Here is a 22349-nt window from a genome sequence, read left to right on the forward strand (position 1 = left end):
ATAGGTCCCACTCATCATACCTCATCCTCTCAAGAGCAACGCATGTAGGTTAAGGGAGTCTGTGGTCGGGTGAAGCACTCTACCTTCTGACTGGGTCAAGACATCCAGATGCTGAGAAAACCGGTGAGGTCGACAGATGCAGGAGATCGGAGTTCTACGTTCTCCTCGCCCAGTCCATGGCCGCGTTCGAAATCTCCTCAACCTCCTGAGAACCGAAGGAATGACGGGAATCTGGGGGAAGGCGTAGTGGAGAGGGAAAGTCCAGTCCACCAGAAATGCATCCGTCATGTGCGCCCTTCGCTGGGAATTCACTCGAGCAAAACTGTTCCCACTTCCTGTTGGACTCTGTGGCGAACAGATACACTGCTGGGGTACCCCAGAGAAATAAGACCTCTTCCGGCCGGTATGCAGTGATTATATTGAATAAAATCAATACAAATGAAGAAAAAAATGAAACTAAAAATGGGGTTGGAATTGGGAATCGTGGTTTTGGGGGTGGGGGAAAAGTATTGCTAAAAAAGAAGGGGAACCTTAATGGGGGAGGGAGGGGCCAAAAACAATTAAAAATAAGTTTGTTATTTTGGTTTTATTTGTTTTTTATTAGTTAAAATTTAATTAGTTTTTTCATTTGATGAAATCAACCCTTCCCACTTGTGTGAGACCGTGCTCTGCCTGCTCAGAGCATCCACCAAACTGTTCACTGTCCCAGCCAGATAAACTGCTGAGACCAAGATCTGATTCTCCAGTAACCAGAACCACGTTGTATCCCTTCAGTGCAGAAGGTACGGGAGCACACGCCACCTTGTTTGTTCAGATAGTGTCTGTGTTGTCCGTCAAAATCAGGACATGCTTCCCCTTGAGAGATTGAGAGATAGGGCAAAGGCCCTTACGGCTAGCCTGATGGCTCGCAAGTTACAGCCTGTTGATGTGCAACCTGGCTTCCGTCACTGACCAAAGGTCGTTCAACTGCAAGTTCTCCCAGTGAGCACCACAACCCTTTAGAGATGCAACTGTCACCACTCGGGTCTGAGGCCAAGAAGGCTAGAAGGGTTCCCCGCCATAAGACTGCTTCCGTTGCCCCACCAGTCGAGGTCGAGGACCACTTGGTTGGACACCCGGAGAGGATCTGTGAGCACTGGTCCCTTAGGAGCCACTGAAGGGATCTCATATGCAGCCTGGCCTCTGGCACTAGAAAAATACAGGAGGCCATGAGACCTAAGAGACAGAGGAAGGAAGCCGCTGGTAAAGTGGTGTGGTTCGGGAACAAATGTTACATCTGTGCTATGCTGTCTGCCCCCTCTCTGGGAGGGAAGGCCTTCCCTATCTGAGTATCTAGGACTGCTCTGATAAACTGGAGATTTTGGACTGGTGTCAAATGGGACTGCTTCAAGTTCAGGGAGCACCTAGCATGTGCAGTACTAGTGAAGGGCACTCCAGATGAGAAGACTTCCCCCAGATCAGCCAGTAGTCCAGGTATGTAAATACATGGACCCCGGAACCCCTGAGGTGAGCAGCGACTACCGGCAAGAGCTAGGTGAAGAGCCTTGGAGCCGAGGTCAACCCAAAGGGCAGCACTTTGGACTGATAGAGCTTGTTCCATGTGAGGAACCTTGGGGACTTCCTGTGCTTTTGGTGCATTGGCACATGGAAATGAGCATCATGTAGGTCTATTGAAACCAGCCAGTCCTGACGTTCGAGAGCGTAGAGAATTTCTCTCAATGTCACAATCCTGAATTTGCCTTGCCTCAGGAACTTGTTTAAGGCCCGAGGTCCAGAATGGGAAAGAGACCTCCTCCTTTCTTGAGAACCTGGAAGTATTGGGAATATCAGCCTGACCCGCTCTGATCCGGAGGTACCTCTTCCACAGCACCCTTCGACAACAGGGCTCTTAGCTCTTTCTGGAGCTTCTGTCCCGGTTGAATTGGAGCCGGCAGGGCTCTATCCGGTGGCTTTCTTAAAAAGGGCAGACAATAGCCCCACAAATTGTCTGCAGGGCCCAGGCATCAGAGGTAATCTCCTGCCACTGGGGCCAATGTCCTGCCAACCGTGCACCAACCGGTAAGTCGTGGGAGGGGAAATCAAAGCGGCTTAGATGGTAAAGTCGCCCCCCATCGCTGCTGCTGGCTGTTGCCCTCTAGAAGCCCCTCTGCCGGGATACGAGAAAAGCCTCTGCCCCTGCCTGGCTTGCAGGAGCTGCTGCTTCCGGCCATAGGGTATATAGCATCTACAGCCTCTGCCTCTTGAGGCAAATCTAAAGGCAGGCTTGGCCGGCTGCGCAGCTAGGCCCAGCGACTTTGCACACATTTTTGACTCTTTGAATTTTTCCAAAGTGTTGTCAGCTTTTTGTCCAAAAAGCATAGCTCACCTCAAAGGGCATGTCTAGCAAACTCTTCTGGACATGTGGGGAGAATCCAGAGGTTTTCAAGTAGGCCAGTCTTCTCATTACTACTGCCGATTCCACGGAGCAGCCAATGCAGTCCACCACGTTCAGGCCGGTTTGCAACAACTGTTTGGCCACCTCCTTCCCATCGTCCACCAACCGTATAAAACCATCCTGCATTTCCTCTTCTGGGATGGATTGAGTGGCTTGTTCTACAGCCTTCCACAGACCAAACAAGCATTTGGCAAAGCCACATGCCACATTAGTGGCTTTTAAGGCCATACTACCTGAAGTAAATTGTTTCTTGGCCTTGGTGTCAAGTTTTTTACCCTCTCTATCTGAAGGTAGATTGGACGTAGAGGCTGCAGGTCTGGTGGTGATGGTGGCAGCCTGCACTACCAATCCTTCTGGTTAAGGGTGTGAGGAGAGGCCTATATTTTCCTATGCAATTAGCGCCTTCGGGAGGCATTGTGCACGGGTACTGCCATAAAAGATGCTAGCGGACCGCTATAGCCGGACTGAAAGGCATATTATGCTCAACAGTTGGACCTTTGTCCAGAATATCAATGAGTTCATAGCCCTGGAGGTGTGCAGCAGAAGTTTCTAAGCCAAGGAGGTATACCACTGTTTCCACTAAGACCCGGAATTTAGCATGAGTATGCTTGTAGGGTTGGCCTTCTTGGAGCTCAAGAATTGGGGATGTGTCCAGCCCACTTGCATCTTGTAAACCTTGGGCTAAGGCTAATAAATCGGCCTGGTCGTCAAAACGATTAACTCCGTCAGTGCAGGAATAAATCGGGTCAATGTCCCCTTGGTCGTCAGGCTGGTCGACCCCAGAAAATGGATTGCATAGACTCAAAGAATCCTGTCCTTGATAACGGGACAAAAGAACATTTGCTGATAGTCGGCACTGAAGGTTTCGCCGACGGGAAGGTTATCGGCGCATTGGAAGGCTTGGACGATGAATGCACGTCGTGGGTAGGAGCCTTTTGCTGGATAATCATTAACGGTTTCTGCGCCTTTGTTGGCGTCGAGCCCGAAGGCTTGGTCGATGGAGTTGATGGACCGGCTAGCGTGGAGTCGGGAGCGCCGAGCGTCGCTTTGCCTGCCAAGGCTTGCTGGTCAGAGGGGCGGGGGCTGCACCGACAGCAGCCTGCTGTTTAAACATTTCCAGCATTTCAGTTTTAAACTTCTCCCACTCTTCGAGTGGTTGGTCCCTTATCTCGTTCCGACGAGCTGGATTTGCGTCAGTGGTGGCGCTGTTTCTTCTTTTACAAAGAAGAAAAAGAATTGCTTCTATAGTGGGACTGCTTTTAGTTTTCTCACAATGCCTATCCTTCCCCTTTTTGGGGGTGGGCTCCTCTGCATCGTCCTGTGAAGACCGAACGAGCGACCGCGCCAGAGATTTTGCCGATGGTCGGCCCAGAGCCAGCTTCCAGATTCTCTCACATAGTGATTTCGGTTGCATTTTAGAGCACGATGCACAGACCTTTGTGTGAAGACTCGCACCCAGGCACCACAGACAGATGTCGTGGAGGGTCAGTCACTGACATTTTGGGCTCGCAATCTGTGCACCTTTTGAAGCCTGAAACCCAGTGAGTAGACATTGTGATTGAGGTTTTTGAAGAAGAAATGTCAAATTTGACAGAAAAACGCTGAGTGAACTCAAAGTCGTGTTCCAGATGAAGCGTGCAAGCACGTGGAAAAAAGAACTGAAGCATGGGTGTAGTGACATGGTATTTATACGAAACCTGATGTCGCATCCAGAGCAGACTATCGAGCACCCAGCAAGACGAGGCGACGATCGACGGCCAAGTCAAGGTCCACTACGCCCCCTGTCGAAAAAGTTTCCGAAGAGCAGAGCTGGATGACGATATTTATCAAGATGAGGAATCTGTGGGAGAAAAGCAATCCATTGAAACAAGTGTCTTGTGGTGAGCTCAATTCATGACATACAAGGTGGGCTATTTTCCAATTAATGCACACACGTTTTGTTTTATTTTGACCTTATGATCTAGTGGGCATTGTCTCATGAATTCTTAGCCACAAATTGCAGTTTGCATTTACTTATTTTGTATGCAAGTCAATATTTTTGAATTCATAGTACAACAGACATAGCGGTGTCACTCTATGCTTTGATAAAAGTGTGTTGGATCCATTTGCCTACTAATCATTGTCTGGGGTTTCTCTATCTTCTCTTTCTGCTTCCATCTCATGCTCTTCTGTCTTGCAAATTAATGGCATTTTCATATTTTGTTTATGTTTGATATATGTCATGCATTTTCATTTATAAATATATATTTTCTCAAAATCGAGTTTTATGTGCATTTATCCCCCTTTTCATGATACTTTCAAGTTGGCACTTTGTTGGTTTAGGTTTCTTATTTCTAACAACCATTGATGTAGAGTGGATTAGGGCATTCATCCACCCAGCCTATCCGCAAGCAGCCAGGAATCTTTCTCTTTATCACCAGGACAGGCGCAGTGAGAGATTCATGGTTGTCTTGCTTCGCCTGTTCTGTCAAGCGCTTAGAGCAAATTTCCTGAAAACAGGTGATGTATTGCATCACATATTCAAACGTGGAACTGATGCCACAGCCTCAGCTGCACTTCGTTCTAAATTATTATTTTACTGCCAGGTGTTCAATCCAGCACCTAGCTTAACGCAATATGATATATAGCACTAACATTCTATTTTGATACAGCTACCAAATTCAGCAAACTAGGCACAATATAAAAATCCAATTTTAAATCCATAGAATAAATAGGATAGAAGTATTACTATATTAATGTGATCAGAGAAAAAAACAGATTAAACAATTTCTTTCTTACTGTATCTTTCAATGAGAAGGTGCCTGGGGTGCCAGCAAAGAGGAACTTATTCTTGATTTTAAGTTTCCCAAGATTTGCTACAATTAGGTTATTGGATGTGGAGCTTTCTGGGATAAGCAAGACCGGGGCACCAGCCTCTATATCAAGCAGAATTCGAGAGCCTCTTTGTGCCTGGTCGGTCACCTAATAATAAAGCAAAAATAACTTTTATTAGACACGTACATTTGAAGTAACCATTCTCTGACATTATTGGACATGTGCGAGTAGAAAATAAAGCACTTAAATCAACTATTAAAAGCCTGAATTTGCATCAGAAAAACCAAGGGAGATTGTAGATGTTTGCATTGTTCAAGGAAATTGTAACAAGCTAATTTCCCACCCGCACACTCACACACACAGTCATGTTCATGACTGTCAGGGCGATATGGGGCGTGGAGGGGCCTAGTCTGAGACCACCTCATGTTCCATGAATGTTGATAATGGTGCTCCTCTCTCCCTCTGTTACAAAAAACTTCCCTACACTTTTTCTGACCAGTGTTTTTTTTTTTCCTTTTCAGAACCACCACACCCACGATGCACCTGGAAGCAGCCAAGAAAACTCAGTCTGGAACCAGACGGGCAGAAAACCCAAAACGCACCAATATGGACTGTGAACTGGCACACAAACCAATGCCCATCCCCTTGGAAAAGTAAACTACTCACAATGGCAACAGAAAAAGAAACTTGTAGACCCACAGGATGCCAAAGAAACTGCAGAAACTGTTAGAATACCATGCTGGAAAAGTGTGTGGGGGTGGGGGGCACTCAGAGGGGTTTATAAACCTTGTCAACTGTGTAACCCAGCCCCTTGGGAAAGGACAGGCACAGATTGGCCAAGAGTGTCAGGTCAGTGCTGGAATCCATGGAGGTAAGCAACAGGAGAGCCACAGTATAAAAGTGCAAAGAATGAAAGGCAGGGTGTGGATTGCAGGGGTGAGGGTAAGGAATGTGGAGGAAGATGGAGACCAGGTGACGTATGAACAGAGGAGTGTAATGTTGAGGGGTTGGTGTCGGAATTGAGCAGAGTACAGGTGAGGGAGAGTAGTACCGGTTTGTGAAAATGAAGTAGTCAGCGAGAGAGTGTTTGTGAGAGTCGGTGGTAGTGCTGAGAGAAGAGTGGGAGACAAGTAGGGGAGTGAGGGTAGTAGGTAGAGTCAGACGGAGTGAGTACTGTGAGAGAGTAAGGATATTAGAGGAGTGTAAGAGGGGTGTGAGTGGTCAAGAGAAGAAGGGTGCAGAGAGGAGTGTAGTGAGGAGTGGGGAGAGGAGTGTAGTGATAGGTGGGGTGTGGACAGGGATGTAGTGAAACTTAAGAAATGGAGGAGAAAGGACAAAGTGTGTGGAACATCAGAGAGAAAGGAATAGAAGGCGAGAAGGAGAGAGAGAGAGAGGGCAAGGGAAGTGAAGGAAGGAAGGAAGAGGAGTAGTGAGATCAAGGGAAAGTTGAAAGTGAGATGAGCGGCTGAGTGCAAGAAAGGACCATGGTGTCTATAAATGGCACATAATAAACAAACTGTTACACACAATGGGGAGAGGTTCACTTAGAAGAGCCCAACGGGCTCAATTAAGGCACTCGCCTTTAGGCTCTTATGTAAGCGACGATTAGACATTCAGCATTCTCTATCACTAGTTGGGAAACTTGTGATTGAGGGCAGCATGGGCTTGGGAGGTGAAAGCCTCTTGGAGATGCGAGAGGGACACCCATAAGAGTATCAGCAATCATCAATACATTGAACAATCTGCCCATTAGAATTAATTCACATATCTCAACTAGTTTAAGAACAACAAATCTTTAACAGTCTCCCGGTTTCCTTGACTTATTAAGGTCACTTCTGCAAACACACACACTGGTTTGTTGTTAAAATACCAAATAGGCCTGCTTCAAAATGCTATACACAAAAACTCAAAACTCCCAAATTTATTTATTAATGAATATACTTTTAGCCAAAATGGCTTTGTAAATACAACAAGATTTAAATACATAAAAATGCAATGATTGTAATAATATCCACATAAAAACAAAACAATTATTTTTCTTTCATCCCTTCTTACTTCATTTCATTTTTGAACTTTAAAATCAATTTTGGCCAGTAAAATTCATTTAGAGACAAAATTCACCTTAAATATACAAAGTTATTATCATTTCCTTCCATAAATATTTTCCATATGTTAGTTCTGTCAACACAATTCATAGCAGTATTATAGGATTTCACATATGTATTTCTAATCATATCCAAGCTTGCACATTTCACCAAAATGTGTTCCAGGGATTCAATTTCATTAGTTCCACATAATCGACACAGGCGTTCAGATCTTATCATCCCAATTGTGGCTCCTTTAATTATTAACACTTGGCTCTTTAGGTACTTTCGAACAATTCCACTATGTGGATATGCCAAAACATAATTTGGAATGGTAACCCTAGCCATTCTATATTCTATAAAGTGTCCACTATTGCTTTTTGTTGACAATTGTACTTGGTCGTTCTCTAAACTGTAATCTACTATTTTAAACCAGTATTTACATGCTCTCAGCTGTGTGCCATTTAACCTCCGCTCAAATCCCACAAGCCATGTATAATGTAACGAGCATAATTTTGCCTAGCATTCCCATCTGAACAGGTCTGTCCAATCCAGCAAATGTTTTGGCACAGTCAACCATAATTGTGTAATTCTCAAGGTGCAACACTCTTTCATACCACATGACCACCTCCCCTATAAATTCAGCCCAAATTCCTTTTAGATCAAGCTCTAGCCTGATGAATTCAATGGATACTCTCTTTGGCATAGGAAAGAATACGCAATATCTTTGGATTCAAATTTGCACAATTCAGTTTCCAAATGATAGCCCCAAACATCAAGATTGGAACAATCCTAGCAGTATATAAAAGCATTACAGTCTTAACTGACCAACCACCATTTCTCCCAATAAAAGAGCTGATCGTTTGGACAGTCTTCATACATTTGCTTCTTGTATCATCCCAAGGTTGAGTGCATTTTATATTCTCATTAATTATGACTCCTAAGTATTTATACTTCCTGACCTGTTCACTGGGTGCATTGTTGTATTTCCACTTGATATTTGCCCTATTCCTCTAAGCATTACTTGTGAAGGCCATGATCTTAGTTTTAGAGATATTTACTTGAGGACCATTCAATTTCGCTTATACCACAAGTGCATCGAGCAGGATTTGAAGCCCCTTAGGTGTATGATCTAGCAAGAGTAGGTCATCGGCATATCCTAGCCAGCCAATTTTTTGAGGATCCACTTTACCTGTATAGTGATTCAAACTGGTGAATAGAGGCAAGGTCAGCAAGGTATAAGTTAAACAGGGTGGCTGCCACTATACACCATTGTTTAACTCCCCTACATGTTGGAATTGACCTAGACATTTTTCCCGGACCATCTAGAAGAACATTAATACTAGAGCCCTTATGCAACAACATAATCATGTTCAATAAGCCACAAGGGATATTCCATGCAATTAGTTTGGTCCATAACCTATTTCTCATCACTGTGTCATAAGCCGCACTAAAATCAATGTATGCGCCGTAAATAGATGTATGACGTATTGCAGCGCATATTCAATGACTGAGACCAAAATCATAAGATTATGCGTTGTGTTAGAGTTTGCTGGAAATCCAATCTGAATTGGTGGTAGGATTCCATTTCCACCAATCCACTCAGTTCACATAACAGTATTTTTGCAAACATTTACCTGGGATATCCAGTATGTAAAGCAAACTATCATTCACTGGGTTTGTCCAACAGCCCTTCTTATAGACAGGAAGGATATGACTCTCACTCCAAGATGCAGGCATCTCTCCACATTCACCAATGTGGTTATAGAAAATAGATAACTCTTGCGCACAAATCCCAGGGGAGAGTTTAATGAGGTTATTGCAGGTGCTGCCAGGGCCAGCTGTACGAGAGTTGTTTTGTTTCTCTATAATCTTAATTATGTCAGGTATTGAAGCTTTACATACCCATTTCATAAATGGTATCAATGTCTCAGTATCTACTAGTCTAGTGGCACCCAAAGTTGACTCAATGTGTTTTTGCCAATTACTCTCAGGAACACTATTGATCGGTAGCCGCCTTTTATTCACACCCATTATTGTCATCCATGTTCCTACAGAGTTACCTGCTATACCATGATCTGCAATCGGAAACCACGCATCCATCTCACATTTTCATTGGTACGATCTTAACCACCTACGATATTCGCATTTCAAATGTTTAATGTGCATAGTGATCTCAGTCTCAGAGTGCATGCCTAGAACAGGGTTTAACATCACAGCTATGTTTTTCTCAATTGCTTTTTTGCAGCTGTTACATTCTTGTCATAATTCTGACTTTTCTTAGGTGCTCTATTCCAGCGTTTATGCAAGCCTTCATACGGCCTTCTTTGTTGTATAGTTTCAAAACTCCTAATGATTTTGGCACTAAAAAGTTGCACAAAATAAAACACTGAGGCACTACTGTCACATGGTTGAAAGCACTTGAAGCTATCTCATGATGCAAGCTAACAGAAGTAAACCAAATTAACACTTAGTCCTTCCTAATGGCAGCCTTTTTACATCACAAGCAAGAATCCATGATGTAAAGTAGGGAATTCTGATACCTATTAATTTATTAAAACTCTTCAACACCCCAACCGCATCACCCCCATGCTTGAGGCAATGTATTGCCAATCAACCAAATATTAACCTTTGTCTGTTTCCCATGCATTAAAGACTCTTCTTAGCAACTCACCAAATCAGTAACGAGTAAAACTGAGTCACTGCGTGACACAAATTTAGGTTATCCTCAAATAAAACTAGCATCATGGAATACCCGAGGTTATAGTCAACTTACCAAGGATGGTAATGTAAATGTAGATTTCTTTGATGCCATGTGTTTGCAAGAGACTTGGCTCCGTGATAAACCAATCTTAGATGGCTTTGAGATTTCATTGTGTGCGGCCACACAAGGCAAGAGAGGGCGTCCGTCAGGTTTACTGACGGCAATTAAATCAGGCAGCCCTCTAACACTAATAAAACGTGTATTGGCCTGTGCCCTGTCACAAGAACTTGTGATAGGATGGAATCGAAATGTGGACCATCAATGCGACAGGTCATTGGACAAACTAGTCATCATAAAGGTTTACTGGAATCCGGCCCTGATCTCCAATGATCACATAGCCAACCTAATTGACGATGCTTACATAAATCAGGAGACAAGTCATATAATTGTGGGTGGCGACTTAAACACCTCATGTATTCCAAATTCATCTGTTGCAGACACTTCAGTTCATAATGGAGACAAAAAGTCATGAGCCTCTATGTGGAGCATCTTGATGAATAGCAAAGATATGTATAGGTTAAATGGCAACACAAAACAAGATAACCCACTCCAAATGACCTGGGAAGGAATGGGTGCAGCTTCCATCATAGATTATATCTTTGTTGTCACGTTCATTTTTACTGTTTGTGACTTCATTTAAGATAATAAGAACAGAAGAAAGTGATCACTGTCTACTTTCCATGGAATTGCTAGGAACCACGAGCCACATGCAAGAAAGAATGTCAGCTGAAACATCAGTGAGCAATGATGGTCTTCGATTGAAGTTGATAAATAAAACATCGAAAAACTAACATCCGATTTGAAAATGTATCACACAGTGGTCGATTACTTCGATATGGTTCTAGAAGTGGGATGTAAAGTTATCAACAATTGCCGAATATCAAAGAATCATAAACACGTCTACAATCATGAACTGGTTACGCAAAGAAAGCAATTACAAAAGCTAGCAAGAGTGGGCAAGAAATCTGGGGCTTCAGAAGACCTTAAAAAACATAGAGAAGCAAAATTATAAAAACTGGCTTCTTTCAAATAGAATTGCACTATACCAAGCTGACTCGGAATCTGTGTTCAAAGTACTGGTGAGCAAGAAAATCAAACATTTCTGGACTTTAGTAAAATCTACTAGAGATTAATCAATTAATGAGCAATCCAATCCCATCAGTGAAACACAGTGGACTGAGAAGTTTGGAAAAGTATATCTATCACCGGCATGTGCTATCGTGTATATTCAATCTGTAAAACGCACTAAGCCTTGGGTATTAGAAGTAAGTCCTGATGACATCAAATTGCGCATATTAAAACTGAGCAACTCACGTGCTCCTGGCTCCGACGGCCTCACTAATTCAATCCTGAAAGACCGCCCAGCAGAGTGGGCACAGTTCATTTATACCCTACTAATGCAGATATCCACCTCAAACATTCCATATTCTTGGTAGAAAGCGATTTTAGTCCCTATATTCAAGAAGGGTGACCGCGACGACCCAACAAACTTTCAACCAATCGCTCTTCTAGATGTTATTGGAAAAATGTATGGCGCCATTATTTCAGATCATTTTTAAAAATGGCGCGCATCAGTGAAAGTTAAAGATCCCTTCCAAACAGGCTTTGGCAGGGGTATATGAACCGCAAAAAATATTCTCATCAACATATTAATGGGGCTTACTCAGAATACCAGGACAAAAATATACACAGACTTCATCGACTTGGTTCAAGCGTTTGATATGGGTTCAAGCGTTTGATATGATCGATCGCTTGAAACTCTGGACCAAACTGGAATCAAAAAACTGTCCAGAAGAAATACTAGAACCGATTAAGGCAATGCATCATACCACGTCGTTAAGAGTACAATTGACTAAATAGGGCCTATTATCTGAAGAAATATCTACAGCACGAGGTGTGAAACAGGGGTGTCCGATGGAATCCTCCCTTTTCAACTTCTTCCTGGCAGACATACAGAACTCGGACCCCCACATACAAACTTTTCCCTCTATGATCGGAGGTGTCCTACTATCAAGACTAGTTTACGCTGACAACATAGTTTTAGTCGATCAAACACCAGTCGGTCTGCAGCGCCAGATTAACCCCTTAGAAAAATACATCAGAGACAATGGCCTGGAGATCAATAAAACCAAGTCTAAAATGTTGAACTCCAATAAAGGTAAAAATGCATTTTCTTGGAGACTTGAAGACCAGTTCATTGAGCAAGTCACTACATTCAATTAAGTGACACCACAACTGAAGCCCCAATGATTTGTCGACTCAAATCCATAATCATGGCCTTAACAAGTCAAGCATGTGCCTTAAACCAAAGATACAGCCGCTTTTCCATCGAACCAGTGCTGGAATTTTATCAGCAAAAGTCGTACCCACAATCACCTATGGATCAGAAGCTGTCCCACAAATTCCTGAAAAGACGTGGGCCTATTTAGAAGGCCTTTTTTGGAAAAAAGTTTTGGGACTCCCTAAATCTGTTCCAATCCAATTAATACGATGTGAGATGGGTTTATCCTCACTGGCATCAATGGCCATGTGGAAAAGCTTGAGTCTTTTCAGAAAATGTTTAGTAGCAGATCAACCAGAAATCATGGAAATGCTACGAAAGGAATTAATAGCATCACAAAACTTTACGCTGCAGAAATGGCAAGAAAAAATTTGCAACGTCTTAAAAGAGGCTGGATGTTAGATTAAAATCTTGATTCACAATCCTATGAGGATTAAGAGCAAATTTAGAGAAGGCAACTGGATTCACACTATGACGCAAATCAATATAAGTCAGTGGCTCACATTTCTCATGAATCACGCAAATTGGACACCATTTGCGAATACATGAAACAATTCCCAGACAAGAAATGACGAGATCAATTTCTTCGAATCAGACTTAACATTCAACCAACGTCCAAGTCATTCGAGGCCTTAGTGAAAGCAGCACTTTTGTTTTGCAAAACTCAAAATGAGGTGGAAACACTGAAGCATTGGGTCATTGTTTGTCCAGCCTGCCAAGAAAGACTGACAACAACGTTTCATCACCTCTTTTCAGTCTTGCACAGACAAGCAATGGAAGAGTGTTGGTCACTACTGATGTCTGGATCTAAACCACCATGTGATCGCAATGACAACATTTTTGGAACCTCTGTTTTTAGTTTAAGAATTTGAAGTTTTAATATGTTTAATTAAATTGTTGAGAATCTCTCGGACATTGGACGTTTGTAGGAGCCTTGGAAGATATGACATTCTATGTAATTTTATGTTTGCTTTTTGCTAAAAAAAAAAAAAAATTCAAACACTTTTTTAAAGCTGAATATTAATTTCAAATTGATGTACCTTATAAAGAAAAAGGTCCTCCTTTAGGATGTCAACCAATTGCAATACAGGTAGTCATCCGTTTGTAATGTCATGTGAAGCAGCCATTCATTTATTGATTTCATAGCACCTCTCTCTATATGGGTCTGCTTTGGGATGCCTGAAGAGGGAAGGGGTCACCAAGGGAAAACAAGACAAAGGCTGGATGCAGCAATCTGATCATTTAAGGTCTTGATACATTCAAATCAGTTTAAGTGCAAGAAAGGAGGCAGAGGGAAGTACATATTTATATGGGGAATCCACAGAAGTTAACTCAAGTTAAGTAGTATAAAACAGTTATATGTGATTTTATCGACGGAAAATTCAGAATGGTACATTTCAATGCAACCATAATACCGAAAAGCACTTTTTAATTATGTGGGGGCCGTCCCCCAAACCCATTGGATTTTCTACCCTTATAACCCCACCCGGACTCATTTTAACCCCTTAACCCACTACCCTATATATATTTATTTAATATGTATGTGTTTTTCTGTATTATGGTCTTCAGTGAAATGTACCACTCTGAATAGTTTTCTGTAAATTGACTGGGTACTCAAAAACACTGAAAACAAACTCACAATGCATACAAGTAAGTGCTAAGGATACAGTAGACTAATTGAGGTTATGATGCATGAATAGAAGGTCTTCTCTAGACTCGACGAGGGGGTCAGGGGTATGGGCATCACGCAGTGCAGCTGTGTATTTTGGTGTAATGTTACTATTGAAAATAATTAAAATAAAGGTGTTTTAAAAAAACACACAAGTAAATAAATATGGTAGTAAGAGCGTGAGGGGCAGTTTAACTATTATCCTTGAGCTGTGAGTAGCTAATGTGGCAGCAAAACACAAAGAACACAGTTGGTGGACTGCTTTAGAGTCGCAGGGACAGATTCTATCCTATGGGAACACTTGTGGGTGGTGCTAATAAGGATGGGCTTTAGGGAACAGTTCCCTTGCTGGGTCAGGCTATTATACATGACACCTATTGCAGAGGGTAACAAGAATGGGATAACGTCTAGAACTTTCCCCTTGCAACAGGGAACCACGCAGGGCTGCCCACTCTCCCCCTTTTTGTTTACAATAGCTATTGAACCACTCACAATACAACTCCGGACAGATCCGGCCAGGGTGGGATTTTGCTGGCCCACTGGACACGAGGATAGAGTCTTCCTCTACGCAGATGACCTTCTAATATTTCTGGAAAAGTGAAGGATCTCCTGCCCCATTATAACCAAATGTCTACAAGACAATGAGGTGCTCTGCGGACTCAAAGTCAACTGGCACAAATCTGTCTTTTTTCCAATGCAATGTTGCTATTCAGCATTTCCCATGGACTGCTCCCATTATATCTCACAAGTGGGTTTCAAATGCCTGGGTATTCACATTGGAAAAGATCAAGCCAGCTTCCTTTTTCGCAACCGACATGCCATTACGAATTGATTTATACAGTACTTAAAGTAGTGGCAAATTATGCCAATAACCCTTAGCCGAATTTCTCATGCTGCCTAGATATCTTTATTCTCCCCACCCTGTTCCCAAGACAGAGGTTACCAAAGTGGTCTCTGCTCTCAGAGACCTTTTATGGGGAGGGAAGAAACTTGGATTCGCTATATCTACATTACAACGATCAGTACGGCAGTACCAGGCCAATTAAATGACGGTGGCCAATGATTGGTTGCATGGTGACCCCTCATTTACCCCCCCACATTAAGGCCGAACGGGCATGTATGAAAGAGACTGCACCTGTACAAACACTATAAAGGGTGGAAGTGATCCTGCCCTATCGAATGTAACTTAACATATTATTATAGAATAGAGGGACATGGCTCAAACGGGAAATCGACGCTCACTAATGCCCGAAATTAATAAAATTGGTGTGTTTGGGGATGGGCTCAACATGATATACTTACTCTAAAGAATATGTTGAATGAGGGAAGTCGTGTCTTCTTCATCCATTCACAACAAACATATGGGCTCCCTACATGCTCAATTCAATGATATGCATGATGTCCCGCCCTGTGCCTCCTTAGAAGCCAACCAGTGTATATGGTCCTTCTCATCTCGAGACTTGCTTGAGGTACAACACAGAAGGAAGACGGATTTGGGGGTCATAGACCCTTTGTATTGGGTGGAAGCTACGATGTTCCCGAGAGAGGTGGCAATTTCCTCTTGATTTCCATTAACCCAACTTAAAATACTACATAGGCCATATTATTTGCATAAGTTGCTCTTTAGACGTGGACGGGTGGCTCACCCGCGATGCGACTGATCAGATGGTACCATTTTCCATTTAATATGGGAATGCCTGCAGATATACCGTTTCTGTGAACAAGCTATAAATAGGTTGGCGATGCTTAGAAGAATACCTATACCTGCTGAGCCCAAGTCCGATGTTGGGAATATGAGGAAATAACTCCTATGGTTTCTTTGAAAATTGTTACGGTCCTCGGCTGTCAAGTTGATAAAAAGGAGTATAGCTATGATGTGGGGTAAGCCAGAAACTCCTAGCTATAGCACATGAATATCAGAGAAGGAGATCTGCATATCATACGAAAGAAGAGTATCATGCACAGGGATGCCAGACCAAATTCCAGAAGATAGGGAATAAATGGGAAGAAGCCTCTTAATGGGGAGTTTGAGGGGGGGGGGGGTCACACGCAGAATGGGATAATAGCAGGAATTGTATGTGTATACGAAAGGGTTTGCTTTTTGCACATCGGAACTCTTGGATTATGTCAATCAAATGTGCTTATTTTGTTTTGTTATTAATATAATAAAATGTGTTATAAAAATGAGTAAGAAAAGTCACAACACCAAGCTGCCTAAGTTGACTGAGATACAGCATTTGCTTTGTTAGCACCATCTTGACCAGAACACTCTCTGAACTGGCATCTCGCACTGCCAGTAATAGTAACATTACAGTTAAGGAAATGCAGAATAACAAAGTTTTGAAGATAACTAACCATGGTTCCAGAACAGAGTGCAGGTAAACAGAGCGGAAGGCCAGGAAGCTTTAATATCCATCCTTTTTGCTGTCCTTTCTGGCTCTCTGTCACTGAAAACCGACATTTGGTTATCTGGTGTATTTGATTATATTGCAAAATAGGGTTCCCCATCGGTGCTGTATAATAAAGCTTGCTTTTAGAGAGAGAGCATGTATGGGTGTGTGTGCAGGTTTGTAACAATATATTTTTACTTGCATGACAATTCAAATCGTTTTCATCAGCAGCTTAACTCGCACTACACCACTTCGTCACAATACTCCCTTGAATATTACGAAGCTCAGATCCATATCACACATCTAAAGTAAGTCTTGTGGAGTACTGGTATATTGTCAAGTAAGGTTAAATTTGACCGTTATGGAGTTTGTATTAGGAAATTTGTTAATTTGGGGTTTTGGTATGAAAACATTGGCATTCCCAATGTTTGCAGCCTTTACATTGTATTACCTTTTGACTCTGCACCTTGGCATTCCCAATGTTTGTAGAAGCCACCATTAGATAGGTAGTAAAAATGTTTTTTTCCATTATATACTGTTACACTGTTGCGCCTAGACCAAGAAAGACGCCAAGAACATATGTTGGAGTGAAGTGTCTCTATTTGGGGATTTGTTAGAAAAACGGCGATGAAAAGAAAAAGTGGAGCTTCACAAAAAAATAATATCCGGATGTGAGAGACACCCAACGGTATTCTCAAACCTACTCAGCCGGAATCTTCCATTCAGGTGGACAGGGAAGGGCCATCGCTTTTGTATACCGACCCTGGCGTGGACAAGCGATGGAGGATCTATTGAGTGGAGGGTCACAAGAGATTGGGAGGAGAATACCCAAGGGCAAGACATGGTATTCCCCCCTCCCCAATTACACCAAGCCACTCTCCCTCAGCTTTAATGGGGTATTTCCAATAACACCCCATAACCTCTCCCCATTTCCAATAAATACTGGGATGAAGAATAAGCGAACAGGAGCAATGAGGATTACACATAGGAACAACATCGGGATACAAAGTGAGGCTTACTATCTAACACCTTTGAATTGTCCCACTAATAGAGTCAGGCAAGGTCAGGCACTTTTCCCCAACTGTGCACACCAGACTCCAATTGACTCTGACCTGCAGTATAAAAAGGATGGTTCTGCCAGAATCATTGAGCGAGCTCGGGTTGCTGGATGGGACGATGAGGCCAAGGAGCAGAAGGATGCAAGAAGAGGAGCCCAGAAGGACCGGTGGAGTGCAGAACACTGAGAAGTGGGCCCACTGTGTGTGTGGGGCTGCAGCTTGGAGAGGGAGCCATGTCTCCAGGAAGCCGGAGCGGGAGGGAGGCAGTCTATCGGCCTTGTTAAGGCCAGTGCTCGTTCCTCTGGGACATGTGTGGGTCCATGTGATGTCTGAAGGGCAGGTCACGAGATCCTGACCCGACCTCGATCCAAACCCATTTGACCTGCTCGCCGGTGCTGCGATACTGTTGGTACGTTTCGCGAGGCAGAGAGAAACTCATTAGCGTGCAGATGGCTGGAGAGGGAGCAGGAGCGTTGAGGAAAGAAGAGTCTGGTGAGCAAAAGCGAGCAGAAAGTAAGAGGAAGCTGGAAAGCGGTGAAAGAAAGTAAAGCGGAAAGACAGAAAAGGTGCACTGCGCTGGTGGTGCCCTTTGCCACATGGTCCCCAAAGCATGGGCCAGCACGTTTTGCCCATTCTGGGGTCAAAACGGAAGAAGAAGAAATAAACGTTTTTGGTGGGAGTGGGCCACTAAACCACCACAGATGTTTTTAGGGGAATGGGGGGTGGCCCCACTCACCCAAAATGGATAGGGAAAACCTCATGTAGCCCTCCTTGGGGGCAGATTGCTAGTGCAATCTGCTCCTAGGAAGGAGTACATGAGATGCCCCCTCATCCATTTGCGTGGGGGGTGTGGGCAGGGCCACCAGAAACATTTGGAATGGGGCCCCAAAGCATGCAGCAGTATGTTTTGCCCAACCTGGGGGCAGATGGGCACCGTTGGAAAGGGGCAGAGAAAAGAAAAAACAAACCTAAAAAGGTGTTTTGGGTGGGGGTGAAACTAAACCACCAGTGATTGCATTGAATGAAAAGGGGGTGGCCCTCTCCCCCTCACCCCAAGTGCATGGGGGGAATCTCATTTAGCCCTCCCTGGGGGCAGATAGGAAGGGGTACATGAGATGCCACCCCCCATCCATTTGGGGCGGGGGGGGGGGGAGAGGGCCACCAGAAAATTTGGGACAGGCCCCCCAATGGATGGGGCAGTAGGTTTTGGCCACCCTGGGGGCAGATTAGCAGAGTAATGTGCCCATCTGCCCCTAGGTAAGTGTCAAAAACAATAAATAGGTATGCTTTTAGGAGTCTGGGGGCACCCTAAACCACAAGTCATTTTGTAATGGAAGGGGGGTGGGCCTCTCCCCCCCGCCCAAAGAACAATTTACTTACCAACTGGTAACGTTCTTTCGACTGGATGTTCCTCCAACGTATTCCTCATCTTTGACATGTAATGTCTAGCCTCCGCTGCTTCAGAACACTTTTCCGGCAGAGGGCACCCTGCGTCGATGGCGTCGAGTCAATGTCCCTCGAAGGCTTCTGTCAAGGGTGACGTCATTGGATGTTATACGTAGCACCCACTGCACCCATTGGCCTCAGTTCTCTTTTTTCCCTTACTCTTGTTAGCAAAGACGCCCATAACCACGGGCAGGAGAGTACTGCAACTAAGCTTCGAAAATTCTTGTAAATGCTGCGCCCTGATACCTCTGGGTACGCTCGCGCATTATTAACAATACAAACAAACAAACTCAGCATTGTTGGAACGAAAGCTGTAATAACAGGAAATTCTACAGAGGGGTAGGTTAGGAGGGTGATGAGGAATACTTTGGAGGAACATCCAGTCGAAAGTAACTTGTTCTTCGAATGGATTGTGTCCTCCAACGTATTCCTCATATTTGACAGACTCCCAAACCAGTATCCATGTTTGGAGGAGAGTGAAGAATTCGGACATGCAAAGAGTTAAAGGACAGAGTTACCAAAAGCGACATCCGGAGCATAGGCAGTATCCAGAGAATAATGCTTAGTAAAGGTGTGGATTGATGACCACGTTGCAGCATCACAAATGCTTTTAGTAGGGACACCCCTTTGCAGGGCTGTCGACGAGGCTGTGCCCCTGGTGGAATGCACACAAACCCTCAGGAGGGTCCTTGCCTGCCAGTCCGTAGCATTCAGAAATAGTGAGGATTATCGAGCTAGACAAAGTCTGTTTGGAAACAGCCTGACCTAATTTGCATCCAGTATATACCATAAAGAGCTGGTCGTCCACTCTCAGCTTGGACATCCTGGAAATATAAAAACGTAATGCTCTTCTAGGGTCCAACCTATAGAGCCTCTCCTCTTCCTTACTAGGATACAGAGGAGGATAAAAGGCCGGCGGCACAATTTTCTGACTTGAGTGAAAGTCTGAAACTACCTAAGGTAGGTAGGAGTGTCTAACCCTCAACACAACCCTGTCCTTGGGGAAAATAGTAAAGGGTGGCTTGGAAGAAAGTGCCTGCTATTCGCTCACTCTACGTGCAGATGTTAGAGCAACCAATAGCATTGTCTTAAATGTTAACAACCTCAACGGACATGTGTCCAAGGGTTCAACCAGCGCACACATTAGGAATTTTAACACAAGGTTTAGGTCCCAAACTGGAACCTGAAAAGCAGAAGGTGGGAACGCAATTGTGAGCCCTTTGAGAAATGGAGTCACCAGTGGGATTTTAAAATAGGAGCATTGCTCAGATGAGCGCTTGAAGATGGAAAGCGTTGGAAGGTAACCCTTAATGGTGCCAACTTGAAGACTCTGTGTGCTAACGAAGGCAGAAGAGATACAACATCAGGGGTCATACATTGAAAAGCATCAACATTCTTTTCCCTGCACCAGTCGCAGAATTTATTCCAATGGCAACGGTACAGATACTTTCTTGCTGGCCTTCTTTTCAAAAGCAACACATCCATCACGTCATCCAGATGGTCCCAATCCTTGTATCTCAACCTTTCAGAAACCAAGCGTGAAGGTTGAGAGTGATGACCTCTGGATGGAGAAGCCGACCCTCCTCTTGCGAGAGAAGTTCCTCTCTTTGCAGAAGACATATCAGTGGACAGATGGACATGTCCAGAAGGTCCAGGTACCATGTTCTCCTGGCCCAATCCGGGGCAATGAGAATCATGTGGTTCCTGAACCGTTTTAGTCTCCTGATTACTTACGGAATGACAGAGACTGGCGGAAACACGTACAGCAGTGGGAATTCCCAATAGACCACGAATGCGTCTCCTAGAGCTCCTCTCGGAGGAAATTCCTTTCAGCAGAACTGTTCACACTTCCAGTTGACCCCAATCGCAAACAGATCCACTTGAGAGGTTCCCCAAAGAGTGAAGATCTCTTGAAGGACTTCCTGAGCTAACTCTCACTCATGGGAGACCATGCTCTGCCTGCTCAGAGTGTCCGCCACTGTGTTCTCCTCCCCGGATAGGTGAACTGCCGACAGGGAGATTCCCCTCTTGAATAGCCCAATACCAGAGCTGCATTGCCTTTCTGCTGCACAGTGTTAGTGACCCTACACCACCTCTCATGTCGAGGTAATGCATGGCCACCGTATTGTCTGTCATTATCAGGACATGCCTTCCCTGTACAGACGGCAGAAAAGCCTTCAGTGCTAGTGTGATTGCTCTCAGTGCCAAAAGATTGATGTGTAGTTTGGACTCCGATGGAGACCAACAACCGCTGACAGTCAAATTGTTGGCGTGAGCTCCCCGCCCCGTGAGTGAGGCATCTGTCACTACAGTTATCTCAGGCCATGGTTGCCAAAAATGTTCCCCCTTTAGAATATTTTCCTCGCAGTCCCACCACAAAAGATCTTGTGAGACTCTGGTCGCGATGGCATCTGTCCCAAGAACTGGGACCATTGTGTTCTGAGAGCCCACTGAAGGGACCTCATCCGCAGGCGGGCCTCTGGCACCAGAAAAACGCAGGATGGCATGAGGCCGAGCAACCTCAAGAATTTGAAAGCCAGGAGACTTTGGGCATACAGAAATTTGGTTACCATCTGGAGAATGTCTTGAGCCCTCACCTTGGGTGGCGAGCACTTTTCCAAGGATGTGTCTAAAACAGCCCCGATGTACTGGAGCTGTTGGGAAGGTGTCATCTGGGACTTCTTGAAATTGAGGGAGAAGCCCAGTCTGTGAAGGGAGTGGCAGGTAACGTTGAGATGATCCAAGGCTTATTCGGGAGAACGCGCCCTGGTCAGCCAATCGTCCAGTTAGGGGTAGACGTCAATCGCCCCCTCTCCTAAGATGCGCTGCCACTACCATCATCAGTTTGGGGAACACCCTCGAGCGGAGGTCAGCCCGAATGGCAGGACTCGAAACTGATAGTGCGAGCCGCCAACGGTGAACCTCAGGTATTTCCTGTGCTTGAGATGGATCGGCCCATTAAAATAAGCTTCCTGGAGGTCCAATGACAGCAACCAATCCTGAAATTGGAGGGCCTGAAGGATCCGAGAAAGAGTGACCATCTTGAATTTGTTCTTTCTGGGGAACTTGTTCAAGTGTCCAAGATGGGTCTCAGTCCTCCGTCTTTCTTGGGGATTAAAAGATATTGGGAATACCAACCCTTTTTCTTTGCCGCCACAGGCACTGGTTCTATAGCACCTTTCTCTAGCAGGGTTAAGATTTCCTGCACAAGGAGCGGATCTGGAATCCTCAAAGAGTGCTTTCCCGGTGGATTGGTCTGAGGCTTCTTTACAAAAGGAGGGCAGTAACCGTAGGCTGTTGTGTCCAGAGCCCAAGCATCTGAAGTAATGGCTCACCATTCGTCGAGATGCTGAGACAGTCTGCCCCCCCCTCCCCCACTGGCAAATCGTGACGCAAGCCTTCAGAGCGG

At 44.4% G+C, this 22349-nt stretch overlaps 1 protein-coding gene across 1 annotated transcript in view; it reads right to left on the reverse strand.

Annotated features, from left to right (window-relative positions):
• The window catches only part of VPS13D (vacuolar protein sorting 13 homolog D), a 3263180-nt gene that overhangs the window by 2320653 nt on the left and 920178 nt on the right, over window positions 1–22349 (reverse strand). The window contains exon 25 of the mRNA XM_069610908.1: window positions 5213–5395. Coding sequence (XP_069467009.1) covers window positions 5213–5395 — 183 coding nt within the window. The remainder of the gene's footprint in view (window positions 1–5212; window positions 5396–22349) is intronic.

Source organism: Ambystoma mexicanum, chromosome 8 (genome assembly GCF_040938575.1).
Source record: "Ambystoma mexicanum isolate Mex_15411 chromosome 8, UKY_AmexF1_1, whole genome shotgun sequence".
In the NCBI taxonomy this organism is placed as follows: domain Eukaryota; kingdom Metazoa; phylum Chordata; class Amphibia; order Caudata; family Ambystomatidae; genus Ambystoma; species Ambystoma mexicanum.